At 39.2% G+C, this 21,699-nt stretch overlaps 1 protein-coding gene and 1 long non-coding RNA gene across 4 annotated transcripts in view; one reads left to right on the forward strand and one right to left on the reverse strand.

Moving 5' to 3' along the window:
* The window catches only part of bmpr1bb (bone morphogenetic protein receptor, type IBb), a 55,063-nt gene that overhangs the window by 13,858 nt on the left and 19,506 nt on the right, over window positions 1-21,699 (reverse strand). For 2 of the 3 annotated variants that reach the window (XM_032540384.1, XM_032540385.1), the window contains one exon: window positions 4,669-5,012. The exons of the other annotated variant lie outside the window; for it this stretch is intronic. In XM_032540384.1, coding sequence (XP_032396275.1) covers window positions 4,669-4,759 — 91 coding nt within the window. In that variant the 5' untranslated portion in view covers window positions 4,760-5,012. The remainder of the gene's footprint in view (window positions 1-4,668; window positions 5,013-21,699) is intronic. 3 annotated transcript variants of the gene reach the window in all.
* LOC116704771 (uncharacterized) overlaps window positions 8,789-21,699 on the forward strand; it is a 13,042-nt gene continuing 131 nt past the window's right edge. The window contains exons 1-2 of the long non-coding RNA XR_004335771.1: window positions 8,789-8,800; window positions 12,242-12,250. This is a non-coding gene — a long non-coding RNA (uncharacterized LOC116704771). The remainder of the gene's footprint in view (window positions 8,801-12,241; window positions 12,251-21,699) is intronic.

Here is a 21,699-nt window from a genome sequence, read left to right on the forward strand (position 1 = left end):
CACACACACACACACACGCACACACACACACACGCCTGATCGCTGGAGCAGCACATCTGCCTAGGGATCAAATTCAGTGTGGGGGAACCGTATCCACATCGTGACAGGAAGCAACACACAGAAGGCTGGAGAATGCCTGGTCCTGCCGAGGACCAACTGCTGCTGTTTTGTACTTGTGGACCACTGCAACATACTAAACTCTGACCTTATTTCAAAACACTCAAGCTTCACACAGATTTCTTCCAAAGAGCAATAAATGTAGTCCATGCTACGTAACACTTTCTCTCTTAAACCGTTGAAGAAACATTGTATATATGTAGTTAGATAGATGTCCTACACTTGGAATCCTCATTAACGGGGTTACACAGGGTTAAATTTACAACAAATACAAATACAAACAACCCTTAAAGAACATCGTACGTATCCTGTTTTCCCTTCTCATAAATTCAAACTAGAAATGAGTAATTAGAATTGATCTGTTTTCCCTAAGAAAAAAAAAAAAACTCCTTTAAACTCCTTCACACTGGTATAACTGAAGTAGAGATACAGAAAACAGATGGCTGCTGATAAAGACAATCTAATATCCCTTCTGAATGCTCCTACAGAGACACACTGACATTTTCAAATATTCAAAGAACGCTGTGAAGGAAAACACTACATATTGTACTTGGAAAACAGCTTCTCAGAAGAGTCCTGTTGATTATACATGTCTGTTTAGAAGAACACCAGAAATACTTTAGCAATGTGAAGTGAACCTGTTGGCCTTCTGTGTTTTCATGTCATTGGATGAGATTAAAAACCGCTTCCGTTTGTAAGTGCAGTGTCGCTCTTGGTGGATGTTTGGCCCGCAAAATCTCACCTTCTCAATGTAGAACATACACTCGTATTTGCAGCTATGAGCCAGACATGTTGGGTTTTCATGGTTATTCAGCAGTTTTATGTTCCAAGCACAGGACAAAGTGAAACCAAAAATGGGGCCAGAGGAAATTAGCCAAAACTACGGTGGCCAACAGGGGCAAATGCCCTGCAACTTCAGAAAACACATGCAAATAGACAAAACACAAGCAAAGAAAACAACTTCATTAATTTGACACCACATGTGCAGCATTCAGCAAACGCGCTGCACAACACAAGAACAACACAACCAAATACATAAACGTAATGCAAATACACACAACACACCACACAACCAAATACATGAACGCGATGCAAAAAGAAAAGCCCACAAACCACGAAAACAAATGCAACAAAAAAACGCTCTATCCAGATTACACAATGGAAGTTCTCCAGGCCTCTAGAGGGAGCAGCTAAGTGGAACAGCTGGATTTTTGATTCACGAAAGGAGAGAGAGAGAGCGAGCAGATGAGAGGTTTTTGTTTGGAAACAGGACTAAAAGGGAAGATAGCGGCGACATAACAAGGTTAGTATTCATTCATAGTGTTCCACTTAGCTGCTCCCTCTAGAGGCCTGGAGAAGTTGTTTTTCTTCTTGCATCGCTTCTTTTTTCAGGGTTTGTGTGCTTTTCTTTTTGCATCGTTTTTTATTTGCATTCCGTTTATGTATTTGGTTGTGTTGCGTGTATTTGCATTGCGTTTTTTTATGTATTTGGTTGTGTTGTGTGTATTTGAGCTACGTTTATGTATTTGGTTGTGATGTGTGTATATGCAACGCGTTTGCTGAATGCTGCACATGAGTTGTCAAATGAATTAAGTTGTTTTCTTAATTTGCTTGTGTTTTGTCTGTTTGCATATTTTTCTGAAGTTGCAGGGCGTACAAAACCAATTTAATTTCAAAACAAATGTAACCATCATAAAGTATATTATCAAAGAAAACCAACTTTTCTTTTTTTTTTTTCACTGCAGGAAGAATTGGGCTAGGGCTCATCTACTCTCTGTGAACCTCACCAGCCTATAGAAACAGGTGGCAAATTGACCGTGCTGTTTAGATTTATGGGCAACCTCCCACATGTTTTACTCATTTGGGAGACCTTTAGAAAGATCAGTTCACAGAGGAAACTGAAAAAGCAACTGGTGACTCAAGTATTGGTTGAGTGAAACAGAGCGGACAGAAGGAGTAAAACTGAACTAGCTCAACACAGCAGGAAGAGTTTTAGTATGGAATCTTTTCAAGAGGGCTCACAGCTCAGTCTGCACTGGCAAAACAAGCAGAAACTTTGCATCCCTTCACTTTATAGTTAGACTGTTGGAAGAATAAGAACCAATGCTACTCTTCACACATGATTCTGTTTAAATTCCATCTTCCCACATCCCTTTTTATGTGTGTGACCCTCAAACACGCTGGACTGATACTGGATGAGAAGTTAGACACACAAGCTCAGCGCTCAGATAAGAATAAAGAAACTTCTCAGCAGAAACATTCATCAGCTGCTGAGGTATTTCGTGACCAACTGCAAAAGTTACAGCTAGCTCTGAACTACTCAGTGGGTCTGGGATTTTACAGCTAGTCTTCATTTGTGACACTTTCAGTGAAGCATCTCTTTGTAACCAGGATTAAAATCAATCTCTTTGTGCTCTAATGTGCGGTTGATTATATTCATTTATTCACCTACCTATTGTTCCTGCTTTTGAATTTTAACAAAAGCTTTCTTTTTTTAAGAAATTTCCAAAAATGTATCAATGACACTTTTGTTAATATACTGTTAAAGCTTTGGTCTGAGATGTCTTTTTGTTTTTAACAGTTTTACTGTATTAGAAAAAAACACCCTGACTAATCTGCATCAAACATTTATACTTTTACATGTATATACTATGCATCATACACTATGAGTACATTCTAACTGAAGTATACCAAGAAAAGGACATTACAGGATCATGATAATACAAAGTAAAGTGAACTGACACATCTTTTATCATTTATTGGAAATGCAGTTGCAGCAATGGTCATATAATCAAATTTTCCAGACCATCTCTCAATGGCAATATTTGTAAACAGTGTGTGTGTGTGTGTTCATCCAGAAGCTGGATTTACAGCCTGACAAAATTAAACAGGACCATTACAATTCTGTAAAGCCCAATGTGACTTTTTTAAATGGCTTGTTTGTCCATCCAAAAGTCCAATACCTACATGTATCCAAATTATGTATGACAAATTATTAGCCGCAGATACATCTTTTTGCAGATGATAAATTGATTTATTTTTTCAGCTCTAATAAAAAGCCACCATTGGAAACTTAAAGATTATAAAGGCAAAAAATGTATGTTTGTGACTGATCCGCTTGAATAAATGGCAAATTAGATGTTTTAACATATATACATCAAATACTATAGACTGTATAAGAGAAGTGACATTGCCACAAAGATATCACCCATTGATTTGGGGAATACCGTTTTGATACCTGAGGTTGGCATTTTGCCGTCGCCATCTTTGTTTTTTGGGGAAGTGACCATATTTAGATGAGAGGGCGGAGCTAAGTCATCCCCTAACACTAGCTAGATTGGTGAGCAAGGTGCATCTGTAAATTATAATTTAAGCCTCTGTTCTGATTGACAAGGCGCTAGTCAATCATAATGTAGCCATGCCTTAAAGCATACCCAACTTTATTTTCTATTTTACTCTAAATGAGACCATCATTACTAAATTAACCAAATGCCAATCTAGAGATTGAAACTAGAAACTCACTAGAGAAAAAGTTTAAGAAGTAGGGTCAATTCTATACAACCAGACTTCTTTTTGCAACCAGTGGAGTCACCCCCTGCTGGCCAGTAGAAAAAATGCAGGTTTAAGGCACTACTGAATTGGCTTCTCATTTCAGACCCGGAGGATAAGTCCACTTCTTTGATCCTGTCTATGTATACTAACACTAATGTCCAACAATGTCTCTCTCCTTTCTGTGATCAGAAAGAGAACAAATGTGCAAGTGTCATCTTCTTGAGGCTGGGAGCTTGTCGACCCTCCCCGCTTTTTACAACCTTACGGGGCACAATGACACTGTTGGCATTCATCATAGAAGACAACTGGCTGTTCATCTTCAAACAATTCAACATGACTGAAGGGGGGGGGGGCGGCAGATAAATGCACACCAGTTCTCATGGTTGCCCCTGTGGAGATCATAATATCTTTTGCTCTTCATCAATACCGCAGATTAAAAAACGGCCCATAACCTCACAGCACTAGCAACCTGACAATTCTCACTATGCAAATGTATAAAATAATGCTTCTGATATCAGAAAAATGTTGTAATTAATTTAAAAATGAAAGTGGAGTGGCAGGGCTGGCTCAGTTGGTAGAGCAGGCGCACATATACTCATAGGTTTATGCTTCGGCGCAGAGGTCCAGGATTTGAAGACCTGTGAAGGTTTCCTGCATGTCTTCTCCCTCTCTCACCTAGCTGCCCTGTCCATCAAAGGCAAAAAGCCCCAAAAATAATCTTTAAAAAAAGGTGCATATAAAGGTCTCCCACCAGAAAAGCACAAATGTAGATGCCTAAGAATGACAATATGCACACATTTATATATAACTTATTTACATTAACATAATAAATGTACATAATTTATATAATTCTTGTTGCTTTATCTTATGGTTTGGCCAGCGACTGACAAAAGTATAAGCAATCAAAGGCCTCATCAGTCTTGCATCGACATAAAACATAAAGGAAGCAGAATAGTGATGGCATCAAAACACGCAGTTGCTGTCTAGCACAGTACTCACCATCAGAACCCCGGCTCAGTGATGCCAGTCCAGTCATCAGGAGAACAGCCGGCCAGGCCCACTCCTGAGGTAGTCCCACCACCACCACCATTACTCCAGCACAAGCGCCAACCCCAGTCGCCCGCCTCCTTCAAATCCTTGAGGCGCAGCCACAACGAACACACCGGTGCAAAGAGGCAGAGGTGTAAGACTGGGTTTTATATCCTTTTGTGAAATAGCACTAGTCCACTTTCTGTACAAGTGTCTCTCTGTGAGTGACCGCCACTCTGCCTATCTGCACTCTCAGGAACTTCCCACAGCACACAGCAGCCCCGTAGCCTCCAGCACTACTCCACACTGACAGCCTGGGAGAGACAGACAGAGAAGAGGGGGGAAAAAAGAAGGGGAAAGAGGGTGTTACTTAGTTGCTCTCTCGCTGTGCTATTTGTCCAGCCTTTTCTATGACCACTTCATTACAGAGGGAACAGCTGAGTATATGTGAATCCACATACAGCCTCTCTCGCGTTCACACACGGACATACACAATAAAGATTCTCACTTCACTCATACACAGAAAGAAGGGGGCACCAGGCCCATGGATGTGAGCAGGGGCAGAACATGGTGTTGAAGGCAGCAGTGAAAGCATGATATGCTATTACCACAGGCATAAAAACACACCGCATGCCAAGAAGGACACAGAAAGTAGAGTAAGAACTAAGGAGTATAAACTTATAAAGCACATTAACATAAATGCTTTTGTAAAACCATCTGCTATTAAATCCTGCAAGTCTGAGCTAAGAAGTGTCTGCTGCCGTGAAGAAGAACCCAGAACAAGACTTGTACTTGTGGTTGGTGTGAAAGGTTCTGGGTCTGTCCGAGGTTTCTTCCTAAAAAGGTGGGAACTACTAGAACTGTTGTAAATTATAGAGCGTGGTCTAGACCTTCTCCAGCTGTAAGGTGTCTCGAGGTAACTCTTGTTATGAATTGATACTATAAATAAAATTGAACTGAATTAAACAAAAGAATGAATGTAAGGCTGCAACCTACAACCAACCACCTAGAAAAAGTACAAAAAGATCCTTGAAAAGCAACCTTCATCTGTCTGACAGTCTAAAAAGAAGAAAACAAGAATTTACAATGAAAGAGGAAAACAACCTCTTGACAACCCCGTCTTCATGTAATGCGTATGGAACTACAGCTGCAGACACAGGTGCTGTGTAAATGGCAAGACCAGGCATTAATCTGTAACCAAGAGTCTGGTATTAAAGTTCAGGCGTAGGCTGTATCACATTTAGTTCCTCATGTGAGTCTGTGTGAATGAAACGGGTGAAAACACAAACACTTGTACAGGGATCAGGCCTTCACACATCAGGTGATTAGAGCTCACACCTCCAGGCACCGCCACAACTTTGCAACTTCACACTAATCCAACACACATGCAAACATGCAATACCACAGAAAAAGAATGTTAACAATAGGGACACATTCCAGTGGTGAAGATTTATGTGGGTTAAAAGTTAAGAGGATTAAGTGAGCTATTAGACAGATTACATCAAATCTACTACAACACCTACACAAATCATAAACTGTTCGGAAATGGCTGAATTTCCACAATCACACATGTAAGATCCTTGTGAGTGAAAGAAACTTGAATTTCCTTGAAGAGAGAGATGTTTATCCATTCCAAATGGTTAATGGGAAGCGCAAAAAAAAAAGTCCAGGTGGTGTTATAGCAGTAACGGAGGAGGGCAAAACAACAACGGCAGCCAAATGCTTCTCCACCCCACACCTGTCCCCTCCTAAAGTCTGACTGGGTGGGAACACCAGCTCCCAGAAGCCATTTCTCCCCTGAAGTGCTCCACTGGCCCTATAGCTGTCACTCCAGATTTGTGCAACGCTGTGTATTACATGTGATAAGTCAGCCTATTCTGGAGCACGAGTGCATGGGGAGCAATGTGAATGGGTCAGTGAACCTCACACACCCTTCTGCGCTCCATCAAATGCCCAGCGTGGAGCCTCCCTGTATTCTCAGACAGCCTACTCAGCCCACAGGGATGGGGGGCTCTAGGGGAGTGAGCAGCTCTGTAGGTGGGGGTCACTTCACCATATAAAGGGGGTTGAAAGTGGAGCAGACTGGATGGAAGTAAAATTAACTCTTAACTTCCCCTTCTTCCTAGAATTTTAACTGCAGAACCCATCCGCCATCACACACATAGTTACAGGATGATTAATAGTGCTGTGAAAAGTCTTTTAGCACCTTGATCATTCTGTGAAGCCACAATGTTTGTTGCAACTGGAATGAGAAACAGTCAGATATGCCTGCGCCAGAAAATGATTAAAAAGCTGAGTCAAAAAATTGTTCTATACTAGGGTTTAAAAGTCAGGTTATCTCAGACTCTACTGCTTTGATTTGTACCACTTTTTATTTTGCAAGCCTCCCAACACAGCCGTGATAAATTATTGGAGTACATTTTTAATTATTACAGACATACACAATTTGTATTATAATAAAATATTTCTTTGCTATGTGAATAAATAGCCAGTGAGAACTACAGATCCAAAAAATACTTTCTCATGCCCAATAATTACCACATAAACTGCTGTATAACAATAAATACTTTTGTTCCCAGTGTCACAAATGCTTTGAAATTACTTTTTGTGTTCTCAGAATTCAGATTCTTAAGTCAAGTTAAAATGTAATGTAAAAGCTAAAGATATATCCATGGTTTCAACTCAACCTCATCACTCCTGACACCGCACCACCTCTGTTCTGTGATCATTTACACTATAAAACCCTCTGCTTACGTCTCCTTTTTTGACAATACTCTACAATGTTAGCAAACTAAAAAACTCAAGGTCCTCCTAACAAAACCCCAGATATCAAAATGCTTACTTATACCTGAATGAATGAATGAATGAATAAATAGCATACTTGAATAGCATACTTGAGGAACTGTGCACATGCCAAACAGACTGTCTGATCTGCAATTGGTGTAAAGATTTTTTTTCCCAAATAAACACATCAGAGGTTATGGCAGGATGTACCTAAGTAAATCAAGTACCTCTACACGTGTCATTATGTAAAGGTAACGTTTCTGCTGACACTGTGCTTTACTGTATGTACTAGTATTCAGTTTTGATTTGGGAAAGGCTGGGAAGGAGGTGAGGGGAGTTGTTTAGCTGTGAGATTATTTTCAATTTGTTTTGCAATCCCCCAAATTCTGCTCTCCAGCAGTCAGAGATCAATTAATGCAGCTTGCTTGTTTGTAATAATCTGTCTCCATTTCATAAGGCAACATTTTCTTATGAAATAGAGACCTTACAATAATACAGCAGTAGTATTACAATGCACCGTGAAAATGAGCCACGTTTTTTATTTCAGAAGAGGACTTAAAAAGGCACAATCGCACCTTTCATCATACAGCAAGAAGAACGGGATGGATGACTGTGAAAAATCACCGCTAACCTGTGAAACAAAAAGCCATAGCAGAACACAGATGATGAAATTACTCCGGGGCAGAGATGGAATGCGTATCATGAGCGATGTTCCAGCCGGGACCAAACTGACCCCCAGCTCTGTGAAATTAGGAGGATTTTCAGCAGCTTAGTGTTAAAACTGCTGTCACAGAATCCTGGAAAGAAGTTTATTACCGTGGCAACACAGCTGTCTGGCCCAGATGGTCCAATCAAGGTGCAAGAGTGGAGAACGCGTGATACCATCTTCATCATCCAGCTAGACAAAGATGATTTTCTTTCATTATTGAGTTATTAGAAACAATGATTTACCATAGTGTGTATCATGGAGAAGAACTAGTGCAGAAACTTTTATTGGATTACTGTCATTAATCTTTATACCAAAATAATTGTTATCAATAGATGAATCATTTAGTCCTACGAGATGACAGTATATAGTAAAAATCTAAATTTTCAAAAGACCAGAGATGACATCTTCAGATTTTTTTGTCCAACAAACAGTTGAAAACCAAAAGTTATTCAATTAACAGTGATACACAAAAGGGGAAAACAACAAATCCTCACATGTGAGAATCAAATGTTTTGCATTTTTGCTTAAAAATTGACTTAAAAGATAAATTCATTATTCGACTATTTTTTTCATTACTGCATATTTTCAACCACCAGTTATAATTGCATTGTGAAACAGTCTATGTCTGACAACCAGACCATCATGTAATGCAAATTGTAATGAAAAAAGTTTATTTTTATTTGAATAGAACACAATGGAAAAAGGAGAATGGAGAAAAACTGATATAGCATAGTCAACAGCCTTAAACCTACTGTAGATTATCCATCACAATCCAAACACTTATGTTCACACATGAAATCAGACAATATCTATACCCACCATTGTATAAATTATAAATATATATAAATAGAAGGAATATAGCGTGAGATCCCTGAAGATCCAATGCAGAGTCCCAGCTCTTATGAAAAAGAAAGACCCTGATGAATATTCAAGACTTACACAATAGTAGGGCCAAATCACTCTGCTGAGATTGACGCTTTGAAGTCCCAAAGAATGCTGAGGGGGAAGAAAAACGTCATTCATAGGAATGAAAAGGCTGTCACAGCAAGATTTGCCCTCGCTGCCCTCCCTCTGTCTGTCACGCTGTCTCATTCTCTCACTCAGTCTCACTGCCTCTTTCTTTCGATACGTGACAATGTAGTAAGATATTGAAAAACACTGAAACATCAACACAATTACTTTGAATAATTTTGTTCTGCCAATATTCTTCTGGAAAAATGCAATTAATTCAGCATCTGACCTGTCAAACGGAAGAATGCTTATAAACTCATAACTGTATTCCCGACAACAAGAAGAGAACATGCATCCAGATAATTAATTTACTGCATTTAGACATGTATCAAGATGCAGGGCGTGGACAGAACATGTTTTACATCCTTCCTATTCTGATTTTACAAGTTCCGTGAAAAAACCCTGATGTGAGTCTTGTATTCAACTACAGCTGCAAATAATCTGATCAGATTTCACAAAGGCTACTCTTCTTTTGACCTTCTGATGTAACTTCATCATGACAACCTTATCCAATCACTCGGAGGTACAAAAATGTTGTAATCTCTTCATATTTGACTACTAAACACTAAAGCTAACTGAGAGGCTGTGATAACAATGCACAAGGCCCTTACTGTGGACCAACTAGTGACTGCACCTAAAACACCTGTGGCTCAGGTTTCAACCGTTGAGCACCAAACAGCCACGCAACCTTAAAGATGGATTCTATGTAAAGAAGTGTCTGTCCAGCTCTGAAGGTGTCGTTAATAAAGTCCTCTGTGGTGGTCTGTGGGCGGGGCATGCACTGACCAAGAACACCAAAATCTCTCTCTCTCTCTCTCTCTCTCTCTCTCTCTCTCTCGGCGGTACTTAAGTTAATTCCCAACATTACAGCTCTGTTCCCATTCATTTTCTGGCCACTTTTACATTTACACCTAAGGTATGTTGCAGTTCACCAATACGCTTTTCCGGGAGCTCCAACAGTTGTACGCTTTTTGCATAGATTTACATTTAGAAACACACAAATTTAGAAAGGTTTTAACCATTCACAGCAACTTGGTGATTCAGAATATACTACAAAGCGAGAATAACACACAGTGTTTTCTCAGTAATGGTTAAAGAGGAACAAGTGCTCACAATTCAAAAGAGAAAAATTAGATTTGAGATTTTCTTAACATGGCTTTTGTGCAGCAGGATTTGAAAAACTGAGGCTCTTCTTGCCAAGTCAACCAGGAGCATTTAATGAAGGGATTGTTGCAGAGTGTCCGCTGGGCTGCGTCGGGCAGACACCGCAAACCAAAGGGTCTAATTAAGGGGTTACTCTGACAGTCAGACAAAGCAGACAGCAGGGGTTAAGACGCTGGACTACAAACTGGCTGTGACCCTCACACCTGCCTGGTTGCATTATACTGCAACATGTCCGTGCACAGTGAACACACTCACACAGACACATGAACTGGTACCTTACCACACACACTCACAAAGAAATGGGGAAAGAGACAGAGAGAGAGGCAAGCGGACCGATAGGAAAGTAGCCTAATAATGCTGAGGTGTCAGTGCAGAGCAATGTCATCACATATCTTTAAACCTGTGTGAAAAAAAGTAAATAGGCATATTTATGCCTCTGTCATTTAAACTCCTGTGGTGCACACAATAATTTAAATGACATGTAGACCTTTTCTATGTAAAAGTAGTATGCTCTTTTTTTCCAAGCATATTCATGGAGAGAGAGGTTTAGGTACTGGTGTTACCTAGAGAGGCTTAACATTAACCCATAGGCAAAGCCTGAAGGCTGCTAAGGGGCCCCGTACGTGAGTGTGTCAAAAGTTCATGCCCTCCTTCCACTGTGTACACTGCAAAAACAAGGAGATCGCCCAGTGTGAGCTATAGCCCCACAACTTGCAAGACTGATTGCTACAGAGTGGCTCCACCTGTCTCTTGCTCCAATTAGTCCTGCAAGCCACTGAAGTGCTAAATAACCAGCAGGGAGGGAAGTGACAGGCCAGCAAAATGGTCAAAGAGAAAAAAATGCAAGAAAAGAATGAGAATGGAAGATGAGCAGAGACAATAGTTCAGCTTTTCTTTAAGTTTTAGTTTAAAAGAAAATATTTTTTAGAAAAGAAGACGTATTACACTTAGGGGGAAGTTAAGATGTCCCAGTTTAGACCTTTCAGAATGAAGCAAGTCCTCCTTGCAATTGCTTCCTCTAAAGTTCACAGGAGGCTCTAATTATAGGAAACTGGTCGTGTATTTACCATATCACATGCTCTTTAACAAGCACTAATTGTGTGTGTGCACTGAGCGCGTGTAGGAATGTTGTACCAAAGCTGCAGGAAATGTTTAATGAAGAGAGCAGCTTGGACGACATGGTTTGTGTCAAATCTGTCAAAACTATATAAACCGGAAAGTGTGAACCTGAGATGACTGGGACAGATTAAGAAATAAACATGAAAAGTCAAGTCTATCAGTTGGTGTGTACACAGATTCTTTTAGTTTTAAAACCGTAGTAACTGATGTCTACCAATTTGAAGTAAAAATATAAATTTTGGCAAAAAATTGCTTTTATTTAGATTGTATGCATCAAAAAGTTCATCCATCTCCAGCAGCAAGTTAACATTGTTCATCTCCATTTTACAGTGAACAAGGTTGTCTTATCGTTAGAGGACAGCACATAATGCTTCTGTTCAAATAAAGATGAGAAGTAAAAACTATAGCAAAAGTCTTTTCACAATACAAATAATTTTCATATGACTATCATTATTTTTTTCAGCAGAAACGTAACCAGCAAATTCTTCCCTTTTCCCCTCACTTTTATGCATCTAAATGAGCTTGCAGTCTCTAGCCATTATCAGAGTAAGACAACAACCACAGGCTATAAACCTCAGTGATCCCTTCACAGGTGGAAACACAGTTCAAAAGTTCAACTGAATACACACTAGCAATCTGTGACCAATATATTTAACCAATTGCAACAGTCTCCTTCAATGTAGATCAATACTGGTCAACAATAAAGATCTCAATATGATCTAATCAAATAGTTTATTATAATAATATAAGTAAGAGTTAGGTTTAGTCATCTTAAGGTGTTTCAATGCCACTAAAGTAAAGTGTCTTTAAACCACAATTATTATTTTTTTTATAAATGCCAAATTCCTTATTTTAAATTGATTAATATGTTAACTCAAAATCCACAGATAAAGCAAAAACTAAAACTGTACAAGAACCAATTAGGTCAATTCCATGTACTGACAGCATATATGGAGGACTAAAGCCTGTATGTTATTCATCAGGGCCTTTTGCACACTGTAGCCTTTTTAACATCCCCCTTCCCTGGCTGTACCAATTCATAAAGGAATGGATACAACCCAACCCTTGGAACAGCTTTTGGACTACATTAATGCACCTCTCTACAGACTAGTTGACACAGACAGGTGGGGTTTGAATGGCAAATTAACTGCCCGTAGATGCCCCCAGAAAAACTCTGTTCGTTAAAAAAACGCTCTTAGCCATTGTGATTAATGGTGTTTGGATAAATTTAGTTTTACTGCTTTATAATTTAGATGGAATTAATGGAAGGGGCTGGCCCATTGCCTCTGGTCAAACTACCTGCTTTGTGTTGTTGAGAGTACATGGGGAGAGGAGGAGGAGGGAGTCTTCTGTGCATATTTTCCGTGCACACCCACACCCCTTTCTTGGCTGTAGTGCTGAAAGCTCTATTGTGTGTGTGTAAGTAGTGGGAAGGCTACAGTGATACAGCACACACCTCAGATCTTTGACTGCATGGTCACTAACAACATTTCAAAAGCAGATTTATTCTAAGAGGTTTGGATTACAAACTGTAATTAAGCTTTAAAATGGTAATTTCAGAAAAAAACACAAGCATTTTGCAGAGATGCACTTAGTCCTTAGCTTTCTGGAAATTAAATCAGGAAATGTTAAAATGTTTCACTACACTTCAACCTTGTTGTCAGTCGCAAAAGCACATGGTTAAGATAACCCTCAATTAAAGTGAAAAGCACTGAGAGGCTATAAGTACTCACTCAGATTGCAATCAAAGACAATGCAGAGAGATGAAGAGATACAATTACCACAACTGCCCATCATTGGCACATGACTGCCACTTATTACATTAACTTACTTAATGCTTAAATGGGTAAATAAAAGAGGTGTTAGTTTATTGGACATACAAAGACACACAGTAGTCGTAATGTACAAGTCTTAATGCTGGCGCAAATCAAGCACAGTGACCTTTTGTCGAAGTGGATTGTTTTCCATCTTTGATTGCGAATACCACATTGAGCTGGAAACACACAATAAGGTACACATTTGGGTGTCACACTGCATGTTTGAACCTACCACATGCTTATTCAAGCAGGGCCCTGTGCAGTTTAGAGTGCTACGTTCATTGTTTCTTTTGAATCAGCACTGAGCTACATTAATAGATTCTTATTGGTCAGCCAAAACTATTTATATGTTGTATGTAAGTCTTCCACATAATTTGAATAAATCTTTACAGCAACATTTGACCTGCACCTTTTGAAAGGATGTGCCCGACCTTTTCAAGGTGCTGCAAAATTGCAAAATCCTCCAAAGTGTATAACTTTGTTCTGATATCACATCTATCTTATGATATGTGTCTAATGTCTTTATGAGGAGTGGATGTAGTAAGAAGTAGTAAGAAAGACTGTTTATGATTGAAGAGATGTTTTCTTGTTTTTAGGAGTGGGATGGATTATGGTTAGGGTTAACCCTGGCAGCTACAAGCATTTAGTTGTGTGTATGACGGCCGTGACTGTTCAAAACATCAATGGCGGACATGATAGATGGTTGGTTCATCCAATCACCTGCAAGGTATTTATTTAAAGTACTTTTCAGTTTCCAGTTTTGGCTTCTCATATGGTTCTGTGTAACAAAACTGACTGAAAGCAATTAGTAGATCATCAAAATAGTTGCCAAATAATTTTCTGTTGATTGATCATTCTAATTCTATAACAGACCACACCTGACCACCAGATGTGATGTTTTAGTGAGGTTCAACAGATGTATGCCTTTCAACCTACAGTGGCCAGTGCAACCATATTCTTCTTGTACATGCTATAAATGCTCCGCAAAATAACAAGTGAACTGAATTCCAACAACAGTAGATGACAGAAATCAGGCAGAAGTTCAATAAAAATCTAATTATTACTGTTACAGAGCCTAAGGAGACAGACACCCTGCTGACTGGATCAAACTCTTCTTCACTATCACACTTCGTCATCAGTGCCGTCTCCACTTACATTTCTTCTTCTTCATGTCTTCATGACCTTATCCCGTAGCCGAGCTGTATCTGAATTCAACCAATGATAAATACAGATGGCTTAAATCTAAACAGATGTGACTGTTGTTCCTGTCATCAAAAATACTCCCAGATACATCACACACACATCCATCACAGCACTTTAACTAAGCCTGTACTTTTTCAGGATTTCCCCTAACTCAAGGTGAATCCTGTCCAGGAAAGATGGATTTACAGATGCAAAAAAAGATATCCACATTCAGCTGTTGTTACACTGCTCATATTGGAGAGAATCCTGTTGATGATAATCCCCATTAACACATATCTTTATTTTGTCTATCCCGTAGTCAATAAGGTTGGATAGGCAAGAGCAGATGTGGATGTTGAATGCAACTGCGCTGCATAGGATAAAGAAGAAAATCAAATCTCCATCACGGTTACTTATAGTCTACAAGCTGAGAAATTATACATGGACTGTATGATGAAATGAATCAATAACAACACTCAGCAAACAAAAAATCTTATTGTTTTTTGTGTAGTAATCCAACTTTTTGCTTTGCCTCCTTAAATTAACAGGGGTGCTTGTGTTAATCCTTTATCTTTAACAAAAGCAGATGAGACTTCCCTGTTCTATTCAAGGAAGGTCTGAGCATTAAACCGTCTGCTTCCCTGGCTGATGGGAAACCCAGGGGTATTGCAGTCTTGGCAGGGAAAGACTGTCTCTGGTTGGCTGTCTGACCCTGAGCTCATTTGTCAATCAGGCGCTTTTTCCCTTAATTAGGAGAAACTCTCCAACAGCTTGTGTTGAGCCTCAGCAGAAACATGTAATTGTGGGAAAAGCAAATTGGTTTCTAATTCTATGCTTGACTGTCTGTACTTCCTCTTTGAAACAAATAACCTTTTGATACTGTATTACACATTTAAACCACACAAATATAAATATTTCTATGGCGTTATATTTATTATTTTTAGGCACCACATTTGTTTTGGAAGTAAAAGAACGTACTCACGAAATATCCTTTATTATGAGTCCAACATAATTTGAAACAATCATATCCGCAGTGTGGGAATAACAAATGACACGCTTGATATCTGTGATGGACTGTCCATGAGGGAGTGCCACATGAGATACACAACAGTTTATCTTAATAGTTCACATCTGTGTGAAATTATGGAGCACTTTGTGCAGTGGTGTGGAAATTACCAGAAGAATCATGCAGTCCATGCACATGTTCCTCTTTGTCAGACAAGTGGAGAAATCACACAAGTTCATTTATTTCGCGGAGTAAAACCCAGAACTTACTTTTATGTAAATGTGCTGTATTTATATAGCGCTTTTACATCATACAGAATACATTAACACATTCATATGTGACAGAGACTGCCCATCAGATGAACACTCACACAAATTCACACTCCTTGGGGTTCAGTGTCTTGCCCAAGGACACTTTGACATGGGACTGCAGGGCCAGGGATTGAACCCCCAACCTTCCGATTGGCAGACAACCGCTCTACCACTGAGCCACAGCCACCCGATATCCACTAATACATGTTGCAAGTTCCTGGTTTTACTCTGGGACATTGCCCTGTACATTCAACACAAAATGTTTATTTTTAAACTGTTGTGTTGATTTATTAAAAAGGTCAAAATACTACAGATTAGGCTTTTCTCAAAATTCCCTGCAGTGCCCCTACAAATAAAAATATCGGATATAAATAGAATTACCCTGAGCTAATATGGAGACCACTATAAGATACTATCAAATCTGAACCAATAACTACTCTAGGGAACTGAACTGTGTTTGCATGCAATATAATTGTATTTTGAACAGTACTGCTCTCATTCTAGGCCTGCACGATTCAGGAACAAATATAAATCACAATTTTTTGTCTTAGAATTGATATCACGGTTCTCTGCTAAGATTTTTTTTGACCGTGACAAAGCAAAACAAATTGGCAGTACCAAACATACATTTTATACAGTCTATGTTTAAAACTCACAGAAGAAAGTAGTAGTGTTTGTCGGCTTGTAAAATTAAATGAGAATCAATCATTAAATCAAAGTTATTTAAAAATTCAATCGTGAACAGGGGGAATCAAGATGGCAATTTTATAATGATTAATTGTGCAGGCTTAGCTCATTCCATCAGTAACAATGCGTTCAGTGGCATCCAGACAAAGATTATTGGGCATTCTACTGTGGTGCATCTAAATGTTTCTCCCCTAAGATCAGAGCACATTAGATACGGAGCTATCGGTAGCCTTTCCCCCTGACGTTGTTGTTTGCTCTCATCCAATGATAGCACAATGAAAACACAGGAAGCAACTCAGAGAGCAATGCGGCTGCGATCAATGACTCTGTGTCAGACTATAAGCTAGGTGATGTCTTAACGTCTGCCCTCTTCGCTTCTCAACCCCCTCTTTCCCTCCAACAGGCCCGTAATGTCTCCCTTTTCTGCTAATGCATCTGAATGCAGTGTCATCCAGGGCCGCCTCAAGGCAGTCGATATATACTGGAAATGCTATCCATCTCTGAAACATCACTCCTTCACTTACTGTAAATGAGCATCACTGTGGGCACCATCCCCACACTGCTGACAGGGAGGAAGACAACACCAAGCGGCCCCGGCTATGACTGAGCATCATCAGATGCAACCACAGACATACTTTTCACTACTAAAATTGCAGAGAACAGACTGCATGTCTGAATTGGGATCCCGTTTTTAAAATATGAGACGGTGTTTCAAATCATTCCAGGAGTAAAGAATAACCTACAAAAAGCAGACCTTATGGATGATGTATGAAAATGTGCAGTTTCCACCTCATATCCTCTGAAATTGCAACATCTATTGGCTTCAATGTTATTACTTCTGGGCAACCGATTTATCCATCAGAGGATTCTGCTGGCAAGGAGAACTAATTTTAGTCTTCCAAAGTTAAATAAAAGTACTTCTGGCGTAGGTGGATAAACATCAGCTGAAGGTGAATTTGAATCATGCAGAATGTCAAAAGCAACGCTTCCAAATGTATTAAACGCTCTGACTCCTTAACCATTTCATTGACATTTTAATCATATAGATTTTCTAATTCAATAAGAAACATTGTCACACGTCAGTCATGGATAAAGGAGGAGAAGGAGGCCTCTGGGAAGACCCAGGACTAGATGGAGGGATTATATCTCCAACCTGGCCTGGGAACGCCTTGGAATCCCCCAGTCGGAGCTGGTTGATGTCGCTCGGAAAAGGGAAGTTTGTGGTCCTCTGCTGGAGCTGCTGCCCCCGCGACCTGATACCGGATAAGTGGATAAAGATGTATAGATGAATGGATATTGGTATACATATATACCAATAAAAAAGTAACAGGAAATCGCAGTACAGAAATGCCAAAGATGCAGTTGTGGTGATGTAGAAGCAGTGTTTTTTATGATTTAGCCGGTCTGGCAATACTTTACAATCCTAAGGATGCAAGTAAGCAGCTTAAACAGCTAATTTAAAAACAAACACATTCATACTGTAAGGCTATAAAAGCATTATGTTTTTAACAAGGGCCTCATTATTTAAAATAGTGTGCAAATATCTCTCTCTCTCTCTCTCTCTATATATATATATATATATATATAATATAATATATATATATATATATATTATATATATAATCTATATCTATATATCTATATATCTATATATATCTATATAGATATATATAGATATAAGTGTGTGTGTGTATATATTTTTTATATATTATCTATATAGATATTATATAAAATATATACACACAACACAATACATCTATATTATAGATAGATATATATATATATATATATTTATATATATACATACACACACACAAACACACACACACACAATATAGAAATATGGACTCTGAATCATACACCTCTTCCTTTTATATGTGACCAACACTGTTTGCCAAGAAGCATTTCTTCCACCTTGACTCCACGTAAAAAGTGCTTATTTTCTGAAAAGAATTGTGTTCGTTGTTTTCTGATCTCTTGACTTGAGCTATTGGCTGTGAAGACTGTAAAATTGTTGGCAGACGCATCTCATTAGACCATTTCCACCTTCAAACCTTCTGCTCTCTGCAGCAACAGCAATAAAAAGTCTTGGTTATTGTGGTCTTGATTGCGCAGTTTAAGCTACAGGCTTTAAATCCACTGCTGTATTTAAACATTGCATGTTGTACACTGGCTACACAAAAACAAATCAATAATGCCAGACAGTAAGGTCTAATTTTATGCTTTATTATAAATGTTTTTTTGCTCAACTTTGAGCTTCATGTTGCGGATTCAGGTAGCTGGGCGCACCATGTTTAAATTTCTCAGAGCTTTCAGTTTTTCCTTTCCTTTGCAATAAAACAAGCTTGTGTAAGACCAAATGTTCCAGGTGACTTGTCAGTTTGACGTAATTCTTTCAATTTTACACCTCTATTAGATTTGTCAACCTGATCTGACTTCCACTGACAAGCACAATAATTAAATGCACTTTCCAATAATATTTTGAGTTCACCATAGCCTCCCCAGTCAGTGTAATTAATGGCGCCATGGGTCCTGTGAGAGTGGGACCAGCTGCTTGTTATGTCTTGTCACCAGTCCCATTTTTTTTGACACCTTCGGCCACGTCCCTCTCTTCCGATGCCAAGAATACTGGTGAAGTATTGCTGGGTCTGAGGACTCTTTGTGCCCACCCTCAGAGAACAAACACTATTAAAGACTCAACAACGTGCCCCTTTGCCCATCCCCAGAGTGCAGGCAGTGCCAGCGTCTGTAACTGGAGAACAGAGAGCAAAACAGCTGCTCCCAGTCTACCCAGCATCTGCCACAACTGTGATCTCATGGATCAAAGCGAGAATGCAACCACACGTTTTGACTGGGTGTTCAGTCACACTCCAGCCATTGTCCTCTCTATCACACACGTTTTCTACCTTTTCTTCTTCTGTCACGCTGATCCACACCAAGATGTATAGCATGAATCATCTAACATGTTCTATCCAATGTCAGTCATTGCAGTGATGTATATTTTCTCATGTATATGTTTAATTCTGTTGTATTGTGTAAACTGGATTCTTTCATGACAGACAAGTATCCTGTAAAGCAGTGGTGCACACCAGTTGGTCGCCAAGCCCAGTGGCTGGGTTCTTCAAACTGATTGATGGTTATTTTTATTTTTTTTGGGTAACTGCTGTCCCACAGACAGGTGTCTCAAACAGGCAGGCTGCATCTACCATTTAAATTGAGACCACCTGTTAACGGATATGCATTTACTCCTGCCACACTTATTAAGTGCAGCACTTTTATAGAGTAAGGGGACTTGTGACACACATTTACACACAACAGAAAAACAAAAACTTTATGTCCCTAGTATGGCTCAGGCTCCAAACATGCTAAATCAATCCTACAGTTCCTGTAATGCAACTAGAGAAAGTATTGAATTGACTGGTAAACAATGTCCTGACAAAGCTTAGATAACATTAAGTGGAACCCAAATTTGTATTCTAATCCAGGCCGATTCCTACTGGTTGCATAGGAACCGGTTCCATAGTGCCCAACCCTAGTTGTGACAACATGCTTTTTTAAACTAGCAGTAAGATTGGAACAAAATGGCAATATGACAATGTAGTGTCAATAACAGACTATGTTCATATACAGGATATATTATGATTTTGACCACAAGATTAGAACATTTTTACAAAATATTCCATGGTCTTTTAGTCAACACCATTTTTTTTCTTCTAATCAGCCAATGTCTGAAATCAATTCTACTTGGACAGAGTCCATATGTTCTGCAAGCATGCAGTAAAAAGACAACTTTTATAGCTAGATACTGATCATTAGAAGCATGTCTGTATCTTTAGTAGATTCATTGCCAAATAAAGTTAAAATTCCTTTCATTCCATAAGTCAATGCTTATACAGTGTGGGTGGGTCTCTGGGAAATTACAACAAAATCTACATCAAACTGACTCGCTCTTGAAATCTCATTCGCAGATCCTTCAATCCTCTATGACACGTTCTCAATAAGGTGTTAACAGCTGCTTTTAACAGCACACCTGAATACTGCTCCCCACGTGGCTGCATCTTTTTACTCTACAAGAGGGTGGAAGGTATTTGGAAAAACCATTTAGTACTCTCACACACACATCATCATCATCATCATCTTCGTTGTCTTATTTGTATCTCAGACAAAGAAGGAACACTTGTTCAACACCCACCTGCAGCAAAACAGTCAGTGCAATACTTATCCAATATTACTTGACTGAAAATAGTATGCATTTGTTAAAGAATGCAAGTTGTGAGTTTTTTTCTTCTTTTTTGTGTGTGCGTACACGCACATGAGTGTACCAGTTTGTTTTGTCCACCTTTAAGATGCAGTTATGTGTGTAAAGTTTCCCCATATCACTGGCCAGTTCCATTCTACCAGGCTACTGGCCAAATAGCCAATTATAGCACTGGTATTGGCAAGCTACTCCCGTGTACAAAACATCTTGTACATAGCAACGTGTTACAATCGAGCATTCATTTCTGCAATCCTCTTAGACACCTAGTTTTACTTCAAGTCCTATTGGCCAATCAAAATGAAACGAATTCCAGCATGCTTAAACAAACATTGGCTACTTATTCTAAAGTAGCTAACTTCTCCCACTAGTGCAGTTTAGTTTGATTAGGATAGATGGAGGCAGTGTGTTAGTCAACAACTGCTAAATGTCCACACAGGCAAACAAACAACAAGCTGGCATTTATACTGAAAAACAGAATGGTAGAATAGCCCACTCTCGACCCAGATAACGACTCCACTAGGTACCATTAAATCTGCCACAAGTGGGCCTCTGCTTGTATTAACTTCTATACTTAGATGTGGTGAGGCATGCAGCCAGCGTGACTGTGTGCATGTAGGTATGGCAGACTGTCAGTCCAGTCACCAGACAGCGCGTCTCAGATGGATCAATACAGGATTACGAACAAATCCCTTGCTTCACGCCTTGTTTTTAAGTGTGTTCAATCCTTAAGTGATAAAAAGGTTTTCCCTCATGAAGCCAGGTGATTTCCAAACTTTCCAGCTTGCCTGTCAGACAGTTAAATACATAAACCAGCTAAATCTGTTTATATCATCACGTTTTAACATTAAACTACTACTAGGCAGAAACAAGAAAACCAAATAAAGTTTTGAAAGGCAGCACTTTCTTTAAGATGCCTCTGTTTTGTATGCAATTTTGTGTGTGTGTGTGTGTGT

Source organism: Etheostoma spectabile, chromosome 16, assembly GCF_008692095.1.
Source record: "Etheostoma spectabile isolate EspeVRDwgs_2016 chromosome 16, UIUC_Espe_1.0, whole genome shotgun sequence".
Lineage (NCBI taxonomy): Eukaryota > Metazoa > Chordata > Actinopteri > Perciformes > Percidae > Etheostoma > Etheostoma spectabile.